Source organism: Erpetoichthys calabaricus, chromosome 7 (genome assembly GCF_900747795.2).
Source record: "Erpetoichthys calabaricus chromosome 7, fErpCal1.3, whole genome shotgun sequence".
NCBI lineage: Eukaryota > Metazoa > Chordata > Cladistia > Polypteriformes > Polypteridae > Erpetoichthys > Erpetoichthys calabaricus.
This window is the reverse complement of record NC_041400.2, coordinates 98,415,022-98,442,328: the sequence shown is the minus strand read 5'-3', so window position 1 is coordinate 98,442,328 and position 27,307 is coordinate 98,415,022. Positions and strand designations below refer to the sequence as shown.

The 27,307-nt window shown below is 38.6% G+C and overlaps 1 protein-coding gene across 1 annotated transcript in view; it reads right to left on the bottom strand.

The window, feature by feature from the left end:
• LOC114654582 (nuclear factor of kappa light polypeptide gene enhancer in B-cells 1) overlaps positions 1 to 27,307 on the bottom strand; it is a 149,372-nt gene that overhangs the window by 33,871 nt on the left and 88,194 nt on the right. Inside the window, exons 6-11 of the mRNA XM_028805206.2 lie at positions 14,472 to 14,620; positions 14,106 to 14,269; positions 7,486 to 7,644; positions 6,099 to 6,203; positions 4,098 to 4,189; positions 1,444 to 1,582 (exon numbers count right to left, since the gene is read on the bottom strand). Coding sequence (XP_028661039.1) covers positions 1,444 to 1,582; positions 4,098 to 4,189; positions 6,099 to 6,203; positions 7,486 to 7,644; positions 14,106 to 14,269; positions 14,472 to 14,620 — 808 coding nt within the window. The remainder of the gene's footprint in view (positions 1 to 1,443; positions 1,583 to 4,097; positions 4,190 to 6,098; positions 6,204 to 7,485; positions 7,645 to 14,105; positions 14,270 to 14,471; positions 14,621 to 27,307) is intronic.

Sequence of the window (27,307 nt, the reverse complement as noted above, 5' to 3'; positions counted from 1 at the left end):
TTCCAAAATGAATCTGGCTTGTCTAAATGAGCATTTGCATGCAACAAGCGACTCTGTTTGTGGTTTGAGTGCCGAAAGGGCTTCTTTCTCATCACCCTGCCATACAGATGTTCTTTGTGCAAATTGCACTGAATTGTAGAACGATGTACAGATACACCATCTGCAGAAAGATGTTCTTGCAGGTCTTTGGAGGTGATCTGTGGGTTGTCTGTAACCATTCTCACAATCCTGCGCATATACCACTCCTGTATTTTTCTTGGCCTGCCAGACCTGGGTTTAACAGCAACTGTGCCTGTGGCCTTCCATTTCCTGATTACATTCCTTACAGTTGAAACTGAAACTTTAAACCTCTGAGATAGTTTTTTGTAGCCTTCCCCTAAACCATAGGTGTCGAACTCCGGTCCTCAAGGGCCGCAGTGGCTGCATGTTTTCATTCTAACCATCTTCTTCATTAGTGAGCTGTTTTTACTGCTAATTAACTTCTTTTGCTTTAGTTTTAATTAACTTGACTCAGGCCCCCTAATTGTCTCTTTTTCCTTAATTAGTAGCCAAACAATAATGAGACAACAAACAAGCCACCATATGACAGAAAAAACAGAAAAATTAACAGATTTGGAAATGTCTGCTGTGGCAGAATGAGAGCAGCAACAAGCCATTGAATTAAATAATGGGCTTAATTAACAGCAAGAATCAACTTCTTATTAAGAGACTGGTTGGAGTGAAATTGGTTGGAGTTTGTAACCCCAGTTTAGCTGGTCATCTGTTGGCTTGTTTCATGTTTCATTTCTGTTTGGCTGCCATTTAATGAAGAACCAAATCAATTCAGAGGACTGAAACTTTAAAAACAGGGCTATTAAAATGAAGGGAAAAGGAGTTAATTAGCAGTGAAAACTACACACTGATTAGGAAAAGGGTTAGAATGAAAATCTGTAGCCACTGTGGCCCTCCAGGCCTGGAGTTTGACACCCCTGCCCTAAACCATGATACTGAACAATCTTTGTTTTCAGATCTTTTGAGAGTTGCTTTAACGATCCCATGCTGTCACTCTTCAGAGGAGAGTCAAAGGGTAGCACAACTTGCAATTGACCACCTTAAATACCTTTTCTCATGATTGGACACACCTGTCTATGAAGTTCAAGGCTTAGCGAGCTAATCCAATTTGGTGTTGCAAGTAATCAGTATTGAGCAGTTACATGCATTCAAATCAGCAAAATTACAACTAAATACTGCTTCACTAAAAATCTTTGTTTAGAAAACACCCCAGTACTCAGATGTACCTAGGAAATGAAAGACATACCACTGTTATCTTTTTTTGTTGAAAGTAAATTATTATGCAGGCTGAGTTCCCAAATGTTTTCATATGACTGTATATACCTAAATATATAGTATATATTTGTTTTCTGTAGCTAGTCATACTTTTAAACACTGTGACTTAATTTTTACCTATTATTTGGGGATGGTATGTGAAGGGTTTTGGTTCACTTGTTTCATTGTCAGATTTTCTTTTTAGCTGGACAAATACCGATGTTGGCTTTTGTAAATTGAGGTCTCTGTATTTTGGAGTCTTGAAGACAATAGCAAACTATAAAGATAAAACAACAGTTAAGTCTCTTCTCATAAATAAATGCTCAAGTTCAGTAGCCCAGATATATATACAGTAGTATGAATTTTCACTATATATAGATGTAGCTTTCAAAAATAATCCAGGATTTCTATGCTACTTAACTTACTTCAGATATTAAAGTACGGGAGATAGACTGGTACTATGTTTAGATTTGCTTTATCTTGTACTTACCATTAAAAAATAACTGTGTATAAAAACATCTTTCACAGTGGATCTAATTAGTATAGTAAGGGCCAATTACTTTTCCTATTCTCTGTTCCCTTTAAAATGTTTTAATATCTTATACAATAAAAATGCATGAAGTGAACTGCAAAGTCTAAAAAAAAATTCTTAGGTTAACTGAAACGATCTTACATACACACAAATGCTCAATGCCAAAGAAAAAACGAGGTTCATTGTCTCAGAAAAAGGCTCTAGGTTGGAGTGTAAAAGAGGCAAGCGTTTTTCTGGCAGGAGTAAGGACCCAGAGATAGGAAGCAGAGAGGACTGTTCAGATCAGTACATTTAGTGAGCAGGTGGACAAGCCACACCACTGAGCAGACAGGTGCAGGGGGTTGCTGCATGATATTTATTGTGCCTATAAAAAGTATTTACCCCCTTGGAAGTTGTCACATTTTCTTGTTTTACAACACTGACGCACACTGGATTTAATTTGGGCTTTTTGACACTCTTTAACAGAACAAGATTCTTTAATACTAAAGTGAAAAAAGATCTCTGTAAAGTGGTCCTCTCCCCTCACAAGCCTCCCAATTCCTGCTGCAGCAAAGCAAGACACAGCATGATGCTGCTACCACCATATTTGAAGGTGGGAATGGTATGTTTTTGATAATGTGCAGCGTCTGGAATCAGAAAAACATGCCATTTAGTCCAATAACCAAAAAGCTCAATTTATGTCTCATTAGAACACAGACCCTTTTGCCTACTGACTTCAGAGGCTTCCATATGCCTTCTGACGAGCTCTAATCGAGATGTGTTTTTTTTTTTTTTTTTTTTTAACAGTGACTTTCTCTTTGCCATTCTCTCGTAATCCTGCAACTGGTTAAGCACTTGAGGTACAGTTGTTGAATACACAACTTGCACAATGTCATCTGCTGTAGCTTGGAACTCCTTCAGAGGTATCAAAGGTCTCTTGGTAGCTTCACTCCGCAGTTTTCTTCTTGTGCAATGACTCAGCTTTTATGGACTATCTGCTCTATGCAGATTTACAACTGTACCATACTCCTTCCATTTCTTAATGACTAATTTAAATGTACTTCAGGAGATATTCAGTAACTTAGATTTTTCAAATGCACAAGTCAGATAGAGTACAAGAAAATATCCTTCTTGAGATGCTTGGAGTGTTCTTTTGTCTTCGTCGTGTAGGTCAATCCATGGTACTGATTAACCACAAGTTGGACCTTCCTGATACAGTCAGATGCATTTATACTACAAGTCAACTGAAACCCATCAACTACAGACAGGTGATCTCGATTTAACCAACTGTGTGACTTTTAAAACAAATTGGCTGCACCAGTGAACATTTAGGTGTGTCATATTAAAGGGGGTGAATACTTAATGTGATCACTTCTGTGTTTTATATTTGTAATTAAATCCGATCACCTGTCAGAAACTGTTTTTCATTGTTTATCAGTGTCAAAAAAGCCACTTTGATTCAATCTTGTATAACAATAAAATGTGGAAAATTCCAAGGGAGTGAATACTTTTATAGGCATTGTAGCTTGTCTGTCTTATTTGCCACTTTCAACTGCTCTCAATTCGCTGTGTTTATTTGTAATAATTTTTTTGTCCTCTTTGGTATTATTTTAGGTTTGGAAAGTCTAGGAGAGATACTCCTATATTTCACCACATATAAAGTTTTGTACGTTACGCTATTAAATATATATAATCTATCAACTGTTAAATCTATGAGTTGATGTCCAGTTTTATAACATATTCTATGGTCAGATGAGCCAACAACTGGTGAGGATGCTGGAGGAATAAAAAAACAAAAAAAAAAAAAACTCCGAGGTTCCGAGGCCAAAAGATTGCCTTGCCTATGTGAGAATTAACAAAACTTAAATGTGACAAAACAGTTTAGAATGAGCAACACATGAAGAAATCCTTGAAGTTTCAAAACTGCAGATATGTTCTTAGCAATAACATCTTTCAAATTTTCCAACATCAAGGGCGGTTGTATGTCAGTTTCAAAAATGTGAATTACAGCACAACTACTGTAGTCCTATTTTTGAAATTTATAGTTAAGGGCTTTAGTGTTTTTCATTGTTTGTACAAAATAATATATATAAATATAAATAGAAGTTGGCTACTGACAATCAACTGATTTCAACTGAACACATTAAGCACTTAAGCCACCCAGGACTGAAGTTACCCAGGCTCATATACAGTTTTATTATATCTATTACATATATACTTTTTGTCCACTTTTTTTCAAATTTGTATTTTAATGCAGTTATTTTTGTTTTAAGGGACAGACCTGCCTGTGAACGTCTGTAGGAGAGAAGTCCCCGAATGCTTCCCAAAAACCTCCAGTATCATCCTCTTCATAGAATCGTACTTGGATATCATCTATTTGAAAATAAATAGATTTTTTTTCTTTAAGTAACTGGAGTTTTAGCACACCTTCTGTTTTTATCTAAAACCCAAATAATGCAAGTACATTTTTAAAACTATTCAATATATTTTCATACTACAGGGGAAGTCCCACACTGGAAACTGACTTGGATATACTTCCCTGATGCAAATCATCCACTACAATGCATCATTGAAATAGTTTTAACACTGACAAGAGCAACTTCCTGAAAATCTTCTTTGAGAAATTTGCACTTTAGGCTGTAATGCAACCTGCAAGTCTTTATGCCAGTCAGTAACTGAGAAATGAGCTGTCATTAATACAATATGTGATTAATGAAATAAAGTCTTTTTAGTGAAATGCCAATGTGGATGGTCTTGGCAAGTAAACACCCAAATTAGTATGAAAGAATCAGGATACTAATCTTCCAAGCAGTCACAATTAGAATTAATAATGCCTCTCCTAACATTTTTATAACCAAACATATTTAAAGAAGAGGGGGACAAACAGAAATATTCCAAAGAGTATGTCCACAACAGCTTGGCAGATGTTTCACCCTTCATAACTAAACATGCAGCTGTTCCTGTGACTTCTGAGCAGATCCGCAGCTGTCTTATGTTATGTTTACTGGAAGGTAAAAGATTTTAAAACATCCAACACAATTTCAGCTTCTTGACATAGCTAATAAATTACTTGGAACCCTAGTCATAGTTATGGACTCTCATGCATGTATAGTATGCTATGGTACTGTAAAAATAAGGATACAGCACATTTTGCCAAAAAAATTGGTAGTCTTCTGAAAAAGAAAATAGAGAATAAAAAAGACCCCCAAGAATTTTCTAATAACTCTAAGAGAACCTTTAATAGAACAGGGATACTGTGACCCACTCCTCAGAATGAGTTCAACTCCCATCTACTAAAGGTCAGGAATACAGAGTTCAAATAGACTATGTTCAATATCTCTGCACTGCTGGCAGGAGCAAGGAGCTATGGTCAAGGTGGCAACTCTATGACTCGTTGATGGACACCAGCGACAAGAAAGACATGATCCATTCAACTGAGAAGCACCAGCAGGCCAGAAAGTTTGTAAGCAAAGCAGTGGTCAAAGCAAAGGCCCTTGTGTGGGTGGAGTATGGGGAGACCATTGAAAAACAGTTTTACAAAGCTTTGGTTCTAAAAATGATTTGACTACTCAAGAATGAGAATACTGTAGGATGTTGCCCAGATCATTCTCTGCAAGGGTGGGAAATGGTCACCTCAATTAGGGATATTATTGAGTGATGGAAAAAACCTGACTGTGACTTAATCAGAGCAACGTAAAACATCTAACAAATAAAGGATCTCCTGGCTACCAGTTTTTTAAATGCTTATACTCACTTGAAATAGGGGTGTGGCAGGGGATAGCAAAGAGTTAGAGTCAGAGAGTGACCATTCTGTAATATGGTACCCTTGACTTTGCAGTTAGAAATCAGAAGCCTGCTTGCTCACTTCAGTGTAAGGGAGGTCGTTTTTTGCTCAGAACTTTCTAATTCCAGGGCCCTAAATTTGCACCAGTCTCTTCATTTGAGGATATGAAACGGAGAGGGGAGGGATCCTAAATGATTTCACGCTAATGAAAGAGATTATGTGACACAAAAATTTACTATTCCAACACATTATAATACATGCCCAGAAATACTTGGAGAGAAAAAGTAAAATTCTTTTCTTTAATATGCCTCATATTCATCTTTTCATATGAAATGTAAACTCCCTATGCATACAACATTAACACTGTCCTAACAGTAGCAGAGGGTACTGAACATTAATATATTCACCCAACATTATAACTGGAGTGAGAGAGGAAATGCCATATTATGGCTTCTACAGCCAAAGTTAGAACAAATCAAACACCATCATTTTACCAACCTTTTTGAACCTTATCACAAAGTAAATAGACCTCTTCTCCTCCAGTGACACAACCAGCAGTTCGATCCATTCTCACAATCTTTAAATTAGATGCATTAGGGGCTTCTACCAAAAATAAGAGCAGGGAAAAAACAAGTAAAATGGGTTTTAATTCACATAATTTTAGATGTAAAAAAGCATAACTTCCTAATTGAAATATAAGCGAAACCTAACTTAAATTAGAATAATTCCTCAATTCATATTCATATTCAGCACTCCTGATAGTAAATGGTTGACAGTAGAATCAAAACACATATTTTGTTATTTTGGTACATGAAAAATTTTGAAAATACAGTACTAGAGATGATCCGGCACGAATACATATACACTACTACAAGATGGTCTAAAGGTATTTAGAAATGAAAAAAATGATACAATTAAGCCAATGCCACAAACTAAAATCTAACCTTGGTAAGCGACAGACAACAGAAGTGTATTAACTGCTTCTGTGGACTGATGTACCGTATACAATGCAGTAGGTCTGCCCTGGGTCACAAGAGATTTGGGAAAATTATTCAGTTTCTCTCACCTTTATAAATTAAAGAATTGTCAGCTATAAAGCCTGACTACTCAAGAATGAGAATACTAATGAGAATTTACTTTCTCATAAGATGGTAAAAAAGGGATTACTGTATTTATTAATCCTTAGAGTTACTAAATATCTTTATTTTTATAAAAGGCACTTTCTTGATAATTACAAATATAATGTGGCTAAAAGACATGCAATATTACAAGATGTTAAATCAGAACCACGTTGTTTAGTTTAAATTCTGACACTAGAAATTAAGTAAAAAAAAAAATGAACAGGCCACAATTTGATTCATATGAATATGCACATTTATGGAAGACAGCTATGTCTGAATATAAAAAGCTCTTACCAAAAATAAATAAATAAATAAATAAATATATTATATACAGTATATATATATATATATATATATATACACACACACACAGTATATATATATATATATATATATATATATATATATAGATATAGATATATATATATATATATACTGTGTATATATATTATATATATATACTGTGTATATATATATATACTGTGTATATATATATATACTGTGTATATATATATATATATATATATATATATATATATATATATATATATATATATATATATATATATATATATATATATACACACACACACACACACACACACATATACATATATATACACTTTATACATATATTTTTTATTGTTTTTTTATTTTTTTTAAGTACTCTCCCAAAGGTCATGTAAAAAGACAAATTCTGTTTTTTATGTGCTTGCATAAAGAAGATTAAAAAGTGTAGGACAATCACTTCTCTTTGTACTTACTGCTGTCGTATATTGGGTCAGAAATAACAGGGTCTAATCGCCTTGTATAGCTTCCATCACTGTCTGGTAGAAAGGCTGTAAACATTAGTCTGACAACACTGAGATCCATATCTTTTGCTTGATTGATTGCTGCATTACTGATTAGACTTTTTTGGTATTCTGTTAAATATCAAAAAGAAAAAAAAATGGTTTAAATTCTGTTTCCACAGTACATCTCAAAACTAATATGTGATATTGTAATGCAATGAGCGCCTTACTCTCACCTCCCCATCTGTCCACAAAACCCTATCCCTAACCAATATTTTTTATCCAGAATTACAAATATTTTAGCTAATCCTACCACTACCATGAATAGGACGCAAAAAGACATATTTTGACTTGTATCAGAGTCCATACAGATATTATTAGGGTTTTGGTTAGAGAAGATGAAGATTACATCTTCTAATCCTATACCTAATTTTAATTAATTCTATCCCCTACCCCTACCCTTATCTTAAAAATTGTAAAACTAGTAGCTCTTATCTTAAGAGCCTTGATGGGAGCCCTGAGGCTAAAAAGACTCTCCTCTGGGCCCTAATTTTAACCCTTTTGATGAATTTGATACATTTTATATGAATATAAATTATTTTAGATAATCATAAAAATAATTTTAAAGGGTATAAAACTGCACTTTCAAAACATAACAGCATGGGGCGCTTTAAGACTTACACCTTGCTTTTTTAGAAATGTATTGGCAATATTTGTCCCAAATATGACGATTATTATTACAGATAAAGAATTGGAATATATACAATAAGAGGTTTCTCTAATAACTACAATGGAAGGGTGGAAATTGGTGTGATAAAGTAAGTGTTTATGGAAGGGATCAGGTGTGCCACAGCATTGCCATAAGGCACATATACCCTATCCTACCTCTAAGCCTAACGCCTAACCCTAACACTACACAGTCATTCCTCCTTATCTGACTTTTCTTTATCCAGTTTTTTTTTGTCTTAATGGGTCTTTTTTTATATCATAGATCTGGTATCTATTTCTTTGTTATAAGGCAGAATTGATCTGATGCTTCTCAGAAAATATTTTGGACGTTGCGCCACAACGTGAATACAAGTGTGCTGCAGTTTATGCTCACATACTCTACTCTGAGATTCCTGCCACTGGTCTTGTGCCATTGTTTGCCTGACTACAATGCTCTTGTACAGTGGCTACATTTATCACTAAATATCTGCTTAAACTTGAAAAATGCTTCTAAAAATAATGGAAAAAATTGAAAGCAAATTTTAAAAGTAGTGCATTTTTTTTTTTACCAATTTCATAGTTAGATTTTGCTGTGAGACAAGTCCATAACACTGATCAATGTTGGAGACAAGACTTACATCCACAAAAGTCTTAAAAAAGACCTGGTTTCTCTCTCAAATCCTAAATGTGAGTTAATGTACAGGTATGTTAAAGTGTAGAAACATTCCCATTATGGACCTCATTAGCAGTTGGTAGGTGTGTTTGCATATAACGTGTGAACTACCTAATACCATGTCCATCTATCTGTCTACATGAAAAAACTCAGGGGGCCCGCTTTACCCACCCAGATGCATTTTGTTGAAATGTGGCACACTTCTTCAAGGAAGTTTGTCAAAAAAGTTCAAGATATCTCAGCGAAAATTGAACAGATTACGCTGTACATAGTTTTAAAATTTCAAAATCTCCCATTGAAAAGCATTGATGACTTTGTGAACTCATCTAGCTTAAAGTGAAGAAACATCTTTACTCAGTTACCAATCAGTTCACGGTTTTAATTTTACATTGACTGTGGTTACATTCACGTCTATATTCCCCTCTTTGTCATCTCTGATAGCGGATACTGACGGTAAACAGATCCCCAGTACAAGTTAATGAAGCACCACCAGACTGTGTGTGTAGTTAGGAAGTTGCCATCACTGGCTGACTGAGAGCATATAGGACTGCCATCCTTTATCAGCAACTCCGGGGAAGGCGTGTAAAGGAACCTCTACATCACTAAGTTGTTTTTGCTCTATGAAGTCTTTCTAGTTGTTTGAATGCAAGAACGAGAAGAGAATGAGTGAGTCCTTCTGTTGCTTTAAATTGTAACATGTAAGTTGAACAATGTTCCTAATTGTAAACTGTTATCCAGATATGAGTGATGTCCCTTGTGATATTATTCACAAGTTTAAATAAACAGTTACTCAGTATTAACCTTACACTAAACCAATCGCACAGTTTCATTATCTGCAGAATACAATGATTCACTATTTCACTGTCAGTCTAATTTCCCAGGGTGACCAGACGTCATAGTCGTGAATTCAGCCTATGCATCTCAATAAGTCACTAAAGAATATCAAAATGTCCCACTTTTAAACAAGCTGGCCGTCATATAAAACATTGCTCTGCCAAAACAAAATATTCTCACACATATATTTACAACACCCCTTCACTGTCTATTCGAAGTAACGTACGTGATAATAGCATGGTCAAAACTCTGAGGGGGGATAGGCTGATTAAGAACTTGTGTTAAATTTGAACAGCATTGCTAGGAAAACCAGACAACAACTCAGTACTACCATTTGTTTGATTCCACACCAATTACTGTGTCGAATCCTATATATTAATTTGTGAAAGGTTTATTTTTTCTGGTGGTGGCTCTGAGGCTAAGGATCTGCACTGGCAATCGGAAGGTTGCCGGTTCGAATCCCGTAAATGCCAATAGAGACTCTGCTCTGTTGGGCCCTTAAGCAAGGCCCTTAACCTGCAATTGCTGAGCGCTTTGAGTAGTGAGAAAAGCGCTATATAAATGCAAAGAATTAATTATTATTATTATTATATCCTGACAGTTCTAGGATGATGATGAGATAAAGTAGGTATTAAACAAGTGAAAATGGGCTATATGGGTGGGCACACATATTACACAAGTGTCCACATTTAGAATCTGGTTAACTTATAATTTACCATTAGAGTACCATAGTCACCTGATATCCATAATGGTAACTTGCTGAAATAAAATTTGCCTTTTACTTGTTATTCCCTATCAAGTGTCATAACTGAATGTCCTATTTCATAAAACTTAAAATGGTCAGACATGCTCAAGAAAAAAAAGGAATTAATCACACATTTTTTTTAGGTTATGTTAATTGGCAACTGCAATTTATGGTGTGTGTGTGAGTGAGTGATAGCAGTCCCTGTGATGGACTAGCCTGTGGATAGCCTGTTTTCAGCCTCTTGCCTAATCCTGATGAAAGAGTCTTTAGCCCCCAAAGCCGTCCTGAAACGGATTGAGAAAGTTCTAGAACCTACCTACTGAACTCAGTCCATTGACAGCTACAGTGCCTGCACAGTCCTCAAGCATTCCAAAATGTTACATCATGCATATATTTTCTAACTTGTTTAATTACTTGTTTGATCAATTAACTATTTTATAACATAAAGAAATCAGGGGGTGGTAGTAATAGAAGTGTTTTAAGAGTGGTCCAGCTATATTTGGGGAATTAAAAGGGCAGGGTGGTTCTGACAGGCTGGGAACACAGTATTATTTTTTTTTCTATTTAAAATAAAAGAAAATAATTTTTTGATATCCGATTGTGTATTTTCAAGAATGAATTGGAATCAGATAATGAGGGATGATTGCAGTTTTCTCCCATTACATTTGGGAAACATCTGAGCACAAAAATTCTGTCTTAAATATTAGTGATCAGTTGACATATAACTGCATATATTTTCTACCATTTTGAGACATCAGAGGAACTAGGCATTTGCTTAAAGAGCCAAACATACTGTATATTACAAATGTTAAAACTGTAACACAGTATTCTTCAAAGCTGAAAACAATAAGTGATTGTAAAGTTTCAGACAGAAAGGAACTGTATTTGTCTTACTTGAAACATCACAGTGCTTGGGATATTGTACAAAACATATTACATGACATTTAAATATATGACAAATTTACATATACTGGATAACTTTGAAATGAGAACTGCTAAAAGAGCGGTCAGCTTTGCATGGTTCCTTTTTCAGATCCAGGAATATCTGAACAGACACAACCTACCCTGCACTGCACTTCTCTATCAAAAGGACACCCACTGAAAACTTACTCAGTGCTTTCATGCTCACACTATACAGCATGTTTATATTAAAAAGGGTTACACATAGAGTATCCACTTAAAATGCAGGTTCAAACACTCACTACATCATTTTTGAACTGCAAACAATTTTAAGAAACTACTGACACAGTCTTCCTCACTGTGACAAGTAATGATTCAAACTTGTCTTTTAATTTAACTTGATTCGACAAACTACACATATTCCACTTTGCACTGCTTGGTAAGCAACAAATTCTAAAGAAAATATTATTTGTCAAAATTCAATGAGAGATTAAAATCTAACCTACAATTGCAGTTAAGTATTTGTAAAATCTAAAGACAGACGAGAAATACAAAATATTATTTTTATTATTATTCAAAACGTGATGGCAGGCCTGATCCATGTGCATGTAGTTTAACATAACATCAGTCATTAATGAGTGTACAAAATAAAGTACAGAGAACAGAAACAAAATTGATACTGCAATTAATCATTTTTCACAGTAACCTTTATATTGGTAATTTCTTCAATGTGTTAAGATAAATACTGCAATAAATACTTATACAGACACTGTTAAGAATTGTCCATTGCTACCATCATCAGTCTTAATGTTGTAAACAGTAGCATCTTTTGTGAGTAAAAATCATAAGCAATATTACAGTCAATTCTTAGGGCTGCAGAAAGAAATCATGAAAAATATTATTGCTGTGCTTATATAGTGCCTTTCAGAGAAAGAATAATAAATAGGTATTGGGTAGAAGTGTGTAGACCAATATTATTGTCACCTTCACAATACTAAACAGAAAAAGCAGATTAAAAATGCATTTATATTTTTTAGTAAGGAACAACAACAACTGACTACTTATTTTTGAATTTATTGCTTAACTAGTGGATATGAAAAGTAAACACTTAAAAGCAATCTTGAAGTCAAGTTTCTGCAATATTACAAATGAATTAGTATAATTTAAACTATGAACTTGCTGGTCTGAAATTACCAGTACAGTAATCCCTCCTCGATCGCGGGGGTTTTGGAACGCAAAGGTGAAAATCTGCGAAGTAGAAACCATATGTTTATATGGTTATTTTTATATTGTCAGGCTTGGGTCACAGATTTGCACAGAAACACAGGAGGTTGTAGAGAGACAGGAACTTTATTCAAACACTGCAAATAAACATTTGTCTCTTTTTCAAAAGTTTAAACTGTGCTCCATGACAAGACAGAGATGACAGTTCCGTCTCACAATTAAAAGAATGCAAACATATCTTCCTCTTCAAAGGAGTGTGCGTCAGGAGCATAGAATGTCAGAGAGAGAGAAAAAAGCAAACAAAAATCAATAGGGCTGTTTGGCTTTTAAGTATGTGAAGCACCGCCGGACAAAGCAGCTGCAAGGATGTACAATGTAAAGGTAGTCTTTCAGCATTTTTTAGAGGAGCGTCCGTATCCTCTAGGCCAGTGTGCGAACAGCCCCTCTGCTCACACCCCCCTCCATCAGAAGCAGAGAATGTCAGAGAGAGAGAGAGAAACAAACAATCAAAAATCAATACGTGCCCTTCAAGCTTTTAAGTATGAGAAGCACCGTGCGGGAAGCATGTCGCTTGACAAAGCAGCTGCACAGATGGGAGCAACGTGAAGGTAATCTTTCAGCATTTTTAGACGAACGTCCGTATCGTCTAGGGGTGCGAACAGCCCCCCTACTCACACCCCCTCCGTCAGGAGCAGAGAATGTCAGAGCGAGAAAGCAAACAATCAAAAATCAATACGTGCTGTTTGATCTTTTAAGTATGCGAAGCACCGTGCTGGAAGCATATCGCTTGACAAATCAGCCATATGTAAGCCCAGCAAGAAAGAGAGCAATGTGAAGGTAATCTTTCAGCGTATATTGAGGAGCGGCCGTATCCTCTAGGGGTGCGAACAGCCCCCGTACTCACAATATAGTTGAGGAGTTTTATTTAATACGTAATACGCGCTCTGGTTGGGTAGCTTCTCAGCCATCTGCCAATAGCGTCCCTTGTATGAAATCAACTGGGCAAACCAACTGAGGAAGCATGTATCAGAAATTAAAAGACCCATTGTCCGCAGAAATCCGCGAAGCAGCAAAAAATCCGCGATATATATTTAAATATGCTTACATATAAAATCCGCGATAGAGTGACGCCGCAAAAGTCGAAGCGCGATATAGCAAGGGATTACTGTATGGCAAGGCCATCAAATTATGAAATTAAACTATGGATATCTTGTTAGAAAAACAACTGAACAATATAAGATAAATGTGTTACAAATAAATATCTGATTATGCCTTATATGCTGTTCTACACAGCATAACATGTTAGCTTTGGCATAGTATTCTGAAAATTAAAAAATGAGAAAAGTGACAGTTGACAATACTTCCAAATTAAGCTACACTTTCTGTTGAAAGCTATTTCTTCTTTATTTATTTCTATCATTTACTTACAAAGAACTGAACGTGATCTAATTCAAATCTGAAATATAACTTTAATATAGTTTAATGACTTTTACAAAGATGAAGCCTTACCATTAATGTCTCTAGGTATCCTTCCCTCTGCTGATAAACAGTCTATCTCCTGGTGAATTCGAATCCCTGCATTAAAGCCCATTTTACAAGCCTCTATCATTCTGTCCTCCAGGGTTTTGGCAACATTCTTCTTAGTCACATGGAGGATCCCCAAGTTTGGGAAACTAATAAAACATAAATGTAAGGTAAGATAAGGTGGACAGTCCAAACCAAAACCTGGCCATTATAAAGATGTAAAGACAGTCAATAAATAAATCAAAAGGGAATAATTCTGGCTAAAGTATGTTTTACAACTTAACATGGATATTATAAAGACATAAAAGTGTATAAATATTACTTTCAAACATACCTCATATTGATACTAACCTGACACATGAATCCTTGGGTGGTATGTCAACAATGCATATTCCTTTGTCACACTGCTTTCCAACCAAGCTGTGTGCATGCAAATGTACCTCTTTGGAACAAGTAACCAGCTGAACCACAATTCTTCCTGGGCCCTGGTAATTGCAAATCTACAAGAGAAATGGATGGGAAATTATTATTACAGGCTCATAAAGTTCTTTTGGAATCTTATAATTAATATGGGGTATATGTAACTGAGGACCAACTCTTGAAGGGATCATGGAAATTCGCCATTCATCTACATATGCTCCGTGGTCTTTGAAAAAAACTTCAGAACATGTATAATGCAGTATCTTGTGACAGGTGTAACAAATGTAGAGGGTTCTAAAGTCACTGATGCAAACCATGTGGTCCCTGTACTGTATTTGCAGAGTGAGAGTTGTGTTTACATATTTGTCTTTAAATAGTTTCTAAGCAGCAAACATAAGGGGGCATAATGAAGAAACATTTTAGAAGTTATATTATTCTTATTATATATATATATATTATATATATATATATATATATATATATATATATATATATATATATATATATATATATATATTGTGGCACCCGAACGGGGCTCATGCCCGGCCGGGACGCCCAGGAAGACGGGAGGAGGGCTCATTCCTCCTCCAGACCGCAAGGAGGCGTCCGCCCTGGTTGTATTGGGGGCCACGGGTACAGGGCTGGGAAGCCCAACCCTGTAGGGGCCCATGGTCACCGCCAGGGGGCATCCCCCTGCCTGAAGGACCCTGGACCCCAGTACTTCCGCCACACCAGGAAGTGCTGGGGGAAGAAGAGAGGGAACACCAGGAGTGCTTCCGGAAGGACAGCCGGCATTTCCGCCACACTGGGGCGTGTCCGCGGGATTGCCGGTGCACACCTGGAGCACATCCGGGTATGGATAAAAGGGGCCGCCTCCCTTCATTCAAGGCTGGAGTCGGGTGGAACAGGATGAGGTCTTGGAAGGAGAGACAGGAGGCAGCCTGAAGAGTGAGGCATCGTGGTTTGGCCTGGACTTTGGGGAAGTCTGTGGGTTGTGTGGCACAATTGTAAATAATAATAGTTGTAAATAAACGTGTGTTGGGTGACATGAACGTGTCTGCCTGCCTGTCTGTGTCCGGGCTGTCCCCCACAATAAATATATATATATATATATATATATATATATATATATATATATACATATACATATACATATACATATACATATACATATACATACACACACACACACACACACAGTACACTAGTCAACCTGCAGCGATAATTATGTATTAATGGGTGAACACTTCCTGAAAGACACAGTTGTCCAAATGGGGTGAGTTTGAGGATACGACTATAGGTGAATGAAAAGATGGAACTCTGGAGAGGGCAACAATTGTCCGTGACTCAAAACTGGAGGACCAACATCGTGCCTCCACCTCCCAGAGCGAGGGACGGGGCTGGATGGCGCTTGGACGCGGAGGGCAGAATGGGGGGGAGTGGGGAAGGACGCCCATTCTGCCCCCCCGCCATTCTAGCCTGCTGATTTCTTAGTCATCGTTCAGTACGCACTGCCTGCTCATGTGCCTGACCCCAACTCCTCACCTGAGTCGCTTTCGTCTGTGTACAGTTCACATGCACCTCTGAGCCACGTTGACTTATCATTGTTCTTTGCGGTTCCGGCTGCTTTTCTATATATAATCCACCAAGTCACCCGACCATGGTAGTAGTGACGGGGGGGGTGTGTACAAAGGGCAGGGACTTAATCAGTGCGAGCGTATGACCCGCACTTACTGGGAATTCCTCGTTCATGGGGAACAATTGCAAGCCCCGGTCTCCATCACGATTGGGGTTCAATGGCTTAGCCACGCTTCTCGGCGCCAGGTAGACACACGTTGATCCATTCAGTGTAGCGTGCGTGCAGCACCGGACATCTAAGGGCATCACAGAAATGTTATTGCTCAATCTCACATGGCTGAAAGCCACTTGTCCCTCTAAGAAGTTGGACACCGACCGCTCTTTTGTCGCGGAACTATTTAGCAGAAGGGAGTCTCGTTCGTTACCGGAATTAACCAGACAAATCGCTCCACCAACTAAGAACGGCCATGCACCACCACCCACAGAATCAAGAAAGAGCTACCAATCTGTCAATCCTTTCCGTGTCTGGGCCGTTTGAGGTTTCCCGTGTTGAGTCAAATTAAGCGAAAGGCTCTACACCTGGTGGTGCCCTTCAGTCAATTCCATAAAGTTTCAGCTTTGCAACCATACTCCCCCCGGAACCCAAAGACTTTGGTTACCCAGTTGGCTGCCCGGTGGGTCATGGGAATAATGCCGCCGGATCGCCAGTCGGCATCGTTTATGGTCGGAACTACGACGGTATGTGATCATCTTCGAACCTCCAACTTTCGTTTTTGATTAATGAAAACATTCTTGGCAAATGCTTTCGCTCTCGCTTGAATTGTTGGTGGGCGGGGCTCTGTGAGTTGGCGGACATGGCTATGTCGTGCGTTTCCCATGGTTGTCTTGCGTGCCCTGTCAGCTGCTTAGTGAATTATATATATATATATAGATACACAGTATCTATATATATATATATATATATATATATATATATATATATATATATATATATTGTCACAAGCAGCTGGGGGACAGACGTGGCCACCAGCAGGAGGTGCCCTGAGTCTCAGAGCCCGGGAAACATCTACTTTCGCCACACCTGGGAACATGGAGGATGATCCTTCCAGGGATGCCCGGAGTGCTTCCGGGTGCTCTCCTGACACTTCCGCCACGCCACACCAGGAAGTGTCATCAGATGGAGCAACTGGAGCCCATCCAGGTCATTACAAAAGGGAAGGCGGCCCACAGACAATGAGAAGGAAGCCTGGAGTAGGGGTGAGCGGGACTGTGTTGTGTAACCTTTAATAAACGTGTGCTTTTTGATAAAGACGTGGTCTCTGGCTGGTGGTGTCCGGGCGTAGCTCACTATATATCATATATACAGTGCATATACAGTGGTGTGAAAAACTATTTGCCCCCTTCCTGATTTCTTATTCTTTTGCATGTTTGTCACACAAAATGTTTCTGATCATCAAACACATTTAACCATTAGTCAAATATAACACAAGTAAACACAAAATGCAGTTTTTAAATGATGGTTTTTATTATTTAGGGAGAAAAAAAATCCAAACCTGTGTGAAAAAGTAATTGCCCCCTTGTTAAAAAATAACCTAACTGTGGTGTATCACACCTGAGTTCAATTTCCGTAGCCACCCCCAGGCCTGATTACTGCCACACCTGTTTCAATCAAGAAATCACTTAAATAGGAGCTGCCTGACACAGAGAAGTAGACCAAAAGCACCTCAAAAGCTAGACATCATGCCAAGATCCAAAGAAATTCAGGAACAAATGAGAACAGAAGTAATTGAGATCTATCAGTCTGGTAAAGGTTATAAAGCCATTTCTAAAGCTTTGGGACTCCAGCGAACCACAGTGAGAGCCATTATCCACAAATGGCAAAAACATGGAACAGTGGTGAACCTTCCCAGGAGTGGCCGGCCGACCAAAATTACCCCAAGAGCGCAGAGACGACTCATCTGAGAGGTCACAAAAGACCCCAGGACAACGTCTAAAGAACTGCAGGCCTCACTTGCCTCAATTAAGGTCAGTGTTCACGACTCCACCATAAGAAACAGACTGGGCAAAAACGGCCTGCATGGCAGATGTCCAAGACGCAAACCACTGTTAAGCAAAAAGAACATTAGGGCTCGTCTCAATTTTGCTAAGAAACATCTCAATGATTGCCAAGACTTTTGGGAAAATACCTTGTGGACTGATGAGACAAAAGTTGAACTTTTTGGAAGGCAAATGTCCCGTTACATCTGGCGTAAAAGGAACACAGCATTTCAGAAAAAGAACATCATACCAACAGTAAAATATGGTGGTGGTAGTGTGATGGTCTGGGGTTGTTTTGCTGCTTCAGGACCTGGAAGGCTTGCTGTGATAGATGGAACCATGAATTCTACTGTCTACCAAAAAATCCTGAAGGAGAATGTCCGGCCATCTGTTCATCAACTCAAGCTGAAGCGATCTTGGGTGCTGCAACAGGACAATGACCCAAAACACACCAGCAAATCCACCTCTGAATGGCTGAAGAAAAACAAAATGAAGACTTTGGAGTGGCCTAGTCAAAGTCCTGACCTGAATCCAATTGAGATGCTATGGCATGACCTTAAAAAAGGCGGTTCATGCTAGAAAACCCTCAAATAAAGCTGAATTGCAACAATTTTGCAAAGATGAGTGGGCCAAAATTCCTCCAGAGCGCTGTAAAAGACTCATTGCAAGTTATCGCAAACGCTTGATTGCAGTTATTGCTGCTAAGGGTGGCCCAACCAGTTATTAGGTTCAGGGGGCAATTACTTTTTCACACAGGGCCATGTAGGTTTGGATTTTTTTTTCTCCTTAAATAATAAAAACCACCATTTAAAAACTGCATTTTGTGTTTACTTGTGTTATATTTGACTAATGGTTAAATGTGTTTGATGATCAGAAACATTTTGTGTGACAAACATGCAAAAGAATAAGAAATCAGGAAGGGGGCAAATAGTTTTTCACACCACTGTATATATATATATATATATATATATATACACATACATACACACACACACACACAAACAGTGTTCTCCCCAGAAATTTTTTCCAGCCGGGAGTGGCGTGACGGGGAAATTTGGTGGTGGGGAAAATGAAATGTGCACTATTTTTATTAGTTAAACAGGCTATATATATATTATATATATATATATATATATATATATATATATATATATATATATATATATTGTGGTGGATTGCCGGCTTTCGATTCCGGCTCTCACCCCCAGGCCGCCAGGAGGAGCTCTCCCAACAGCATGAACGTCCCCCGAGATCCAGCAGGGCCTCATGGACTATGTAGTTTTTATACGCAGCCCTGCTGGATACCTTGGGGGCCACCAGGCGTCGCTGTAGGGGGGCTCGTAGGCTCGCATGTGCCCTATAACCCGGGAGTGCGTCATGGTCACGTGACGGGAAGCAACGACATGCTCCCGGGGTGAAGAAAAGGACTGTTTACCCTGACCCGGAAGGGATAAGGAACTGTGGACTGATTGGACAGGAACACCCCCGGGTCAGGGTGTATAAAAGGATTGTGGGAAAGCCCAGACATTGAGCTGAGCTGGGAGGTAGTAGGGCGAAGTGTCTGGGCGAGGAGGATTGGTTTGTGAGAGTTGTAATTGTGATTAATATGAGTGTGGAGTGGAAGGTGCTTTATGCACGTCAAGACAAAATAAAAGAGTCTTGTACTTTTATCCAGTGTCTGGAGTGGTACCTGAGGGTGTTAGTGGTGGCTCCACACCTCTACTGCTACAATATATATATATATATATATATATATGTATATATATATATATATATATATATATATATATATATATATATATATATATACACACACAAACACACACAGTTAGGTCCATAAATATTTGGACAGAGACAACTTTTTTCTAATTTTGGTTCTGTACATTACCACAATGAATTTTAAATGAAACAACTCAGATGCAGTTGAAGTGCAGACTTTCAGCTTTAATTCAGTGGGGTGAACAAAACGATTGCATAAAAATGTGAGGCAACTAAAGCATTTTTTTAACACAATCCCTTCATTTCAGGGGCTCAAAAGTAATTGGACAATTGACTCAAAGGCTATTTCATGGGCAGGTGTGGGCAAGTCCATCGTTATGTCATTATCAATTAAGCAGATAAAGGGCCTGGAGTTGATTTGAGGTGTGGAAGATTTTGCTGTGAATAGACAACATGCGGTCAAAGGAGCTCTCCATGCAGGTGAAAGAAGCCATCCTTAAGCTGCGAAAACAGAAAAAACCCATCCGAGAAATTGCTACAATATTACGAGTGGCAAAATCTACAGTCTGGTACATCCTGAGAAAGAAAGCAAGCACTGGTGAACTCAGCAACGCAAAAAGACCTGGATGTCCATGGAAGACAACAGTGGTGGATGATCGCAGAATCATTTCCATGGTGAAGAGAAACCCCTTCACAACAGCCAACCAAGTGAACAACACTCTCCAGGGGGTAGGCGTATCGATATCCAAGTCTATCATAAAGAGAAGACTGCATGAAAGTAAATACAGAGGGTGCACTGCAAGGTGCAAGCCACTCATAAGCCTCAAGAATAGAAAGGCTAGATTGGACTTTGCTAAAGAACATCTAAAAAAGCCAGCACAGTTCTGGAAAAACATTCTTTGGACAGATGAAACCAAGATCAACCTCTACCAGAATGATGGCAAGAAAAAAAGTATGGAGAAGGCGTGGAACAGCTCATTATCGAAAGCATATCACATCATCTGTAAAACACGGTGGAGACAGTGTGATGGCTTGGGCGTGCATGGCTGCCAGTGGCACTGGGACACTAGTGTTTATTGATGATGTGACACAGGACAGAAGCAGCCGAATGAATTCTGAGGTGTTCAGAGACATACTGTCTGCTCAAATCCAGCTAAATGCAGTCAAATTGATTGGGTGGCGTTTCATGATACAGATGGACAATGACCCAAAACATACAACCAAAGCAACCCAGGAGTTTATTAAAGCAAAGAAATGGAAAATTCTTGAATGGCCAAGTCAGTCACCTGATCTTAACCCAATTGAGCATGCATTTCACTTGTTGAAGACTAAACTTCAGACAGAAAGGCCCACAAACAAACAGCAACTGAAAGCCGCTGCAGTAAAGGCCTGGCAGAGCATTAAAAAGGAGGAAACCCAGCATCTGGTGATGTCCATGAGTTCAAGACTTCAGGCTGTCATTGCCAGCAAAGGGATTTCAACCAAGTATTAGAAATGAACATTTTATTTCCAATTATTTAATTTGTCCAATTACTTTTGAGCCCCTGAAATGAAGGGATTGTGTTAAAAAAATGCTTTAGTTGCCTCACATTTTTATGCAATCGTTTTTTTCACCCCACTGAATTAAATCTGAAAGTCTGCACTTCAACTGCATCTGAGTTGTTTCATTTAAAATTCATTGTGGTAATGTACAGAACCAAAATTAGAAAAAAGTTGTCTCTGTCCAAATATTTATGGACCTAACTGTATGTATATACATACATACATACATACATACACACGCACTGATGATCAGCCAAACCATTAAACCAATTGCCTAATATAGTATTGGTTTCCCTCATGTTACCAAAACAGCTCTGCCATATCAAGGCATGAACTCCACAAGACCTCCTAAATTGTCCTAGGATATCCAGCACCAAGATGTTGGCAACAGATCATTTAAGTCCTATAAGTTGTAAGGAGGGGCCTCCTTTCATTGGACTTGTTTTTCTAGTACATCCCACATATGCTAATTTGGATTTAGATCTGTGGAATTTGGAGGCCAAGTCAACACCCTGAACTCTTTTTCATGATCCTCAAAAAATTCCTGAACAATTTTTACAGTGTAGCAGGGCACATTATCGTGATGAAAAAGAATACTGTTGCCATGAATGAGTGTAAGTGGTCTGTAACTATCTTTTGGTAGTTGGTACGTATCAAAATAACATCCACATTAATGGCAGGAACCAAAGCTCCTAGCAGAACTTTTCCCAGAGCATCACACTGCCTCTGCTAGCTTGCACATAGTGCATCCTGTTACCATCTCTTCCCAAGGTTATTGATGAAGATGCACCCAGCCACCCTCATGATCTAAACAAAAACATGATTCATCAGACCAGGCGACCTTCTCCCATTGCTCCACGTTCCAGTTCTAATGGACATGTGTCCACTGAGGACACTTCTGCCAGTAGAGAAGCATCAGCATTGGCACTTTGACCGGTCTGTGGTTATGCAACCCCAAATTCAGCAAGCTGAGATGCAATGTGTGTTCTGACACCTTTCACTTATGGGTAGCATTACATTTTTCAGCAATTTACGCTACAGCAGATCTTCTGTGGGATAGGACTTGGCAGGTCAGCCTTTGCCACCCATTCTCATCAATAAACCTTGGATGCCAATGACCTTGTTGCTGGTTCACCAGTTTTCCTTCTTTGGGCCACCTTTGTTAGGTACTAACCATTGCTTACTGGGAAACACCCAACAAGACCTGCTGTTTTGGAGATGCCCTGACCCCATCGCCTGGCCATCACAATTTGGCCCTTGTCAGAGTTGCTTAGATCCTTATGCCTGCCCATTTTTAATACTTTCAACACATCATCTTCAACATCTGACTGTTCAATTGCTGCCCAATATATGCCATCCTTTGACAGGTGCCACTTTAATAAGATAATCAGTGTTATTCATCTCACCTTTTGCTGGTTCGCAGATTTCTGAGGACAATGGGTCTTTTAATTTCTGGTACATGCTTCCTCAGTTGGTTTACCCAGTTGATTTCATACAAGGGACGCTATTGGCAGATGGCTGAGAAGCTACCCAACTTACTTTCTCTCTCTCTCTCTCTCTTGCGCTGACTTTCTCTGATCCTGACGTAGGGGGTGTGAGCAGGGGGGGCTGTTTGCACACCTAGACTATACGGACGCTCGTCTAAAAATGCTGAAAGATTATCTTCACGTTGCTGCCTTCTGTGTGCAGCTGCTTCCTGAAGCGACATGCTGCACGGTGCTTCGCATACTTAAAAGCTCAAAGGGCACGTATTGATTTTTGACTTTGTTTTTCTCTCTCTCTCTCTCTCTCCCTGCTCCTGACGGTTGGGGTGTGAGCTGCCGCCTTCAACAGCTTTGTACCGGCGGTGCTTCGCATACTTAAAAGCCAAACAGCCCTATTGATTTGTTTGCTTTCCTCTCTGTTTCCTTTGAAGAGGAAGATATGTTTGCATTCTTTCAATTGTGAGACAGAACTGTCATCTCTGTCTTGTCATGGAGCACAGTTTAATCTCTTGAAAAAGAGACAAATGTTTGTTTGCAGTGTTTGAATAACGTTCCTGTCTCTCTACAACCGCCTGTGTTTCTGCGCAAATCTGTGACCCAAGCATGACAATATAAAAATAACCATATAAACATATGGTTTCTACTTTGCGGATTTTCTTATTTCGCGGGTGGCTCTGGAACGCAACCCCCGCGATGGAGGAGGGATTACTGTATATACATACAGTGCATACATTTATATTTACACATTCATATACAGGGGCGGCACGGTGTCACAGTGGTAGTATTGCTGCCTTGCAGTAAGTAGCCCAGAGTTTGTGTCCTGGGTCCTCGATGTGTGGAGTTTGCATGTTCTCCCCATGTTTGTGTGTGCTTCCACAGGGTGCTCCGATTTCCTCCCACAGTCCAAAGACATGTGGGACAGGTGGATTTGTGATGCCAAATTGGTCCTAGTGTATGGTTATGTATGAGTGTGTGTGTTTGCCTGACAATGAACTGACATCCTGGGTATGTTCCTGCCTCATCCCCTGTGCTTGCTGGGATTGGCTCCAGCACCCCCCTGTAACCCTGTTCAAGACTAAGCTGGTTAGGAAATAACTGACTGACATTCATATACACACATGCATGCATATACACATACACACATATACTGTATATATGTTACATTAACTATGTTTAATTCTGCCACTGATATGATTATACTCACCACTGTGTTTACATATTTGATATGTTGGAACTTAACTGGAATACCTAGTGAAAATTCCACAAATACATCAGTAAAACATACAAACTCCAAACATTCAGCACCTAGGTCAGAATTCAAACCAAAGATTCTGAAGCTATGAGGATGAAATGCATCAGTATTGTGCCCCCTGCTGTAACTTGATCTTTTTCAAATGCAATGCCTCTGAGCCATTATGTCAACTTTTCTATTGTGGTGTGACTGGCACTTTATCCAAGACCTACGTAGAAAAGTAATGTCTACTCTCTCTGACTACATACTTTGTCAATCTCCATCGTCTTTAATTTACTCTACAATTCCCTGTATGTCTCTTCTTTCAATAGCAATTTCAACACCTAAGATCTCTTTAAACCAAAATGTCAATTGACCTAACACCATCCACAAAAGATTTTTCTAGGCACTGCTGCCGCCAAGGTTTTTGTGACCTAACGGTGAAAACTCACTGAACAGTAAGCCTTTCATGACTCGTCTTCTCTGACACTAAGCACTATCCCAGTAACATTTGGCAGTGGCTGCCAAGCCAATCAAAGAGAAAAACTTCCCACCTATATGACAACTGACATAACAGAATATAGAAATAAAGCATCCCATTCCCTTTCTTTCTCTCTGTGAGACTCTCCCTCTTCCAATCATATCAGATGGGCTATGTTGGGTAAAAAGGACTATACTTTTCCATTTATCATTCACAGATTTTAAAATGTATTTTCTAAAAAAAACTCTAAATATTTTCTACAAAATAAAAAAATAAATCACAAAAATTTCACTTCCCCTTAAATAAATTTATCTTACAATAGGTTTTAACAATTTTTTACATTTAACAAAAATTATGCAATAAAGGAAGTTCATGAAGCCAAGTTTCACTGTTGCCCTACTACATATATTTAATTACAGAAGTGAATAAGAAAATTGGATTACTTTTAATAGTTCAGTGTTTTTCAGACTCGTGTGTTGCAACCTGTTTTCACAAACTGATTTTTAGTTGTCAGGCAGCATTAATGTTACAACTGCTGCCTCACAGCACCGGAGTACTGCACTCAAATGTTAGACTGTCGCTGTGAAGTTTTCATCTTCTCTCATGGATGTGTGGATTCTTCCTCCAGGTATTCTGGCTTTCCTCCCACATTCTCATGAATGAGTAGATTAAATTAACTGACATCTATCAACTAGCTCCTGAATGAATACGTTTGGCTATAAGGACTGGGTGCAGGTAAGGCAGATTGTAGTCTCTAATCTAGAATGTTGGACTAGGTTAAATGGGGTTGATAACGGATGGATGGAGTTTGTGATCTGCCACTAGTTTCCATGACTGTCCAGAACAAATTGATACAATAGGTGTGTTTTTCTAAAATTTCCAACCCTAACTTTGAAAAATACTGCTGGTACGTACACCATATATACAGTATTTAAAAGCAATATTCGTCCGTAGTTTAAATACAGAAAACATATGCATATTCTTTGGTATATTAAAAAAAATGGAAAAACAACATGAACTTAGAAACAATACTTAGCACTTTAACCAAATAGAATCACACACAAGATTAAACAATATTAGTGAAAATAATGTAATAGGGAAAAAATATTATACCAGCACATTTATACTGCAGGAAAAATTATATTGCATACGGTTTTGATCATTCCTAAACTGCAAACATTTGAAAGCTTTTCTTTAAATGTGAATATTAATTATTCTCTGGTCTATTTCCCTAGGGGAGTCAAAGGTTTGTTTTGATGCTTCTTTGTGCTTCTGTCCTAAAATTTAAAAATTTTGTGTTAAATGTTCTTTCATTATAGCTATGAATATGTACAGCTAATTAGCAGTGAAATCCTCTGCTTCATGAAACTTTTATACGCCACTGATTTCAGAATGACTCCAACTCATTATTTAGGAGCTCAAATAAGCTATGCAAGTTCTGAAGAAACCATAGCTTACTACAAATTGAGAGAATGTCTGCTCAGCCTTTTGCCACAACGCAAGTCAGATTCTATTGAAGAATCAATATCAAAAAACAAGAACACCCTGCCATATGAGAAAGCTGTAGTTTCTAAACACAAACAATAAACAGAACTAAAAAGAATGAAAATAATATTTAAAGTGTTGTAAGGAACAAATTCATCGAAAGAATGGATGGTGGTTACTTTTTCCAATTTTATGTTATTTTCAATGTCAATCCTTATTCATAAATACTAATATTTCACACTTATAATAAACAAATATTGGGTGATCAAAACATTTTGAGCCTTACCTAATAAGTGAAACCAAACAAGTTTTTATTTTTCAACATAATCTCTATAACTAACAATACACTTATTATAATTTTATAAGCGCTTTCATACGCCACTCTTGTTCACACAACAACTCTGACTTGAAATGTGAGAAGCGACATTGACAGTTCTCCTCATCCATTTTCCATGAATGACTGCCATGAATGCCAAAGCATAATACTGACTGTTTATGTTAACCTTTTCAGATGTAACCAATATGGACTCTTCCCTTCAACACAGAAGTGCCCTAAAATCTGTACCATAATATCCACATTACTAACCGAGAATGCTAAACCGGATGGACGCAGGGACATCCGGCCATGGGCCGTAGCCGCAAAAAGACGTACTGCGCAGGCGCCCCAAGAAATGAGGCGCCGCGAGAGGCGGCCGCGACCACAGAAAACAGGAGTGAGCACAGAAAAAAGGAGTCAAAGAAATGAGGCGCCGCGACCACAGAAAAAAGCAGTCAGCACAGAAAAAAGGAGTCAAACGCAGGCGACGCACACAGCGCCGCACGAAAGCCATTGCACACGAAACTAACACACAAAAAAAAAAGAAGCCCCACAAATCCCACACCCACCCAAGCACCCCCCCCACAAGCAACGGACGGGACACACACAAAGAGGACGATTCAACAAGCCCCTGGCACACAAAAAGAAAGAAGACGCTCGCGCCCCCACCAATCCCCCCCCCTAGACGCCGGCAAAGCACACAGCACCGCACGCATCCCATTGCACACAAAACGGGACGCACACAAAGAGGAGGATTCAACAAGCTCCTACCACACCAAAAAAAAGAAGCCGTGACTGCCACACCAAGCCCATTAGAGACGAAACGGGACAGACTACGGACATGGCACACGAAACGTTCACAACAATGACGATTCAGACCCACAAACACACTAA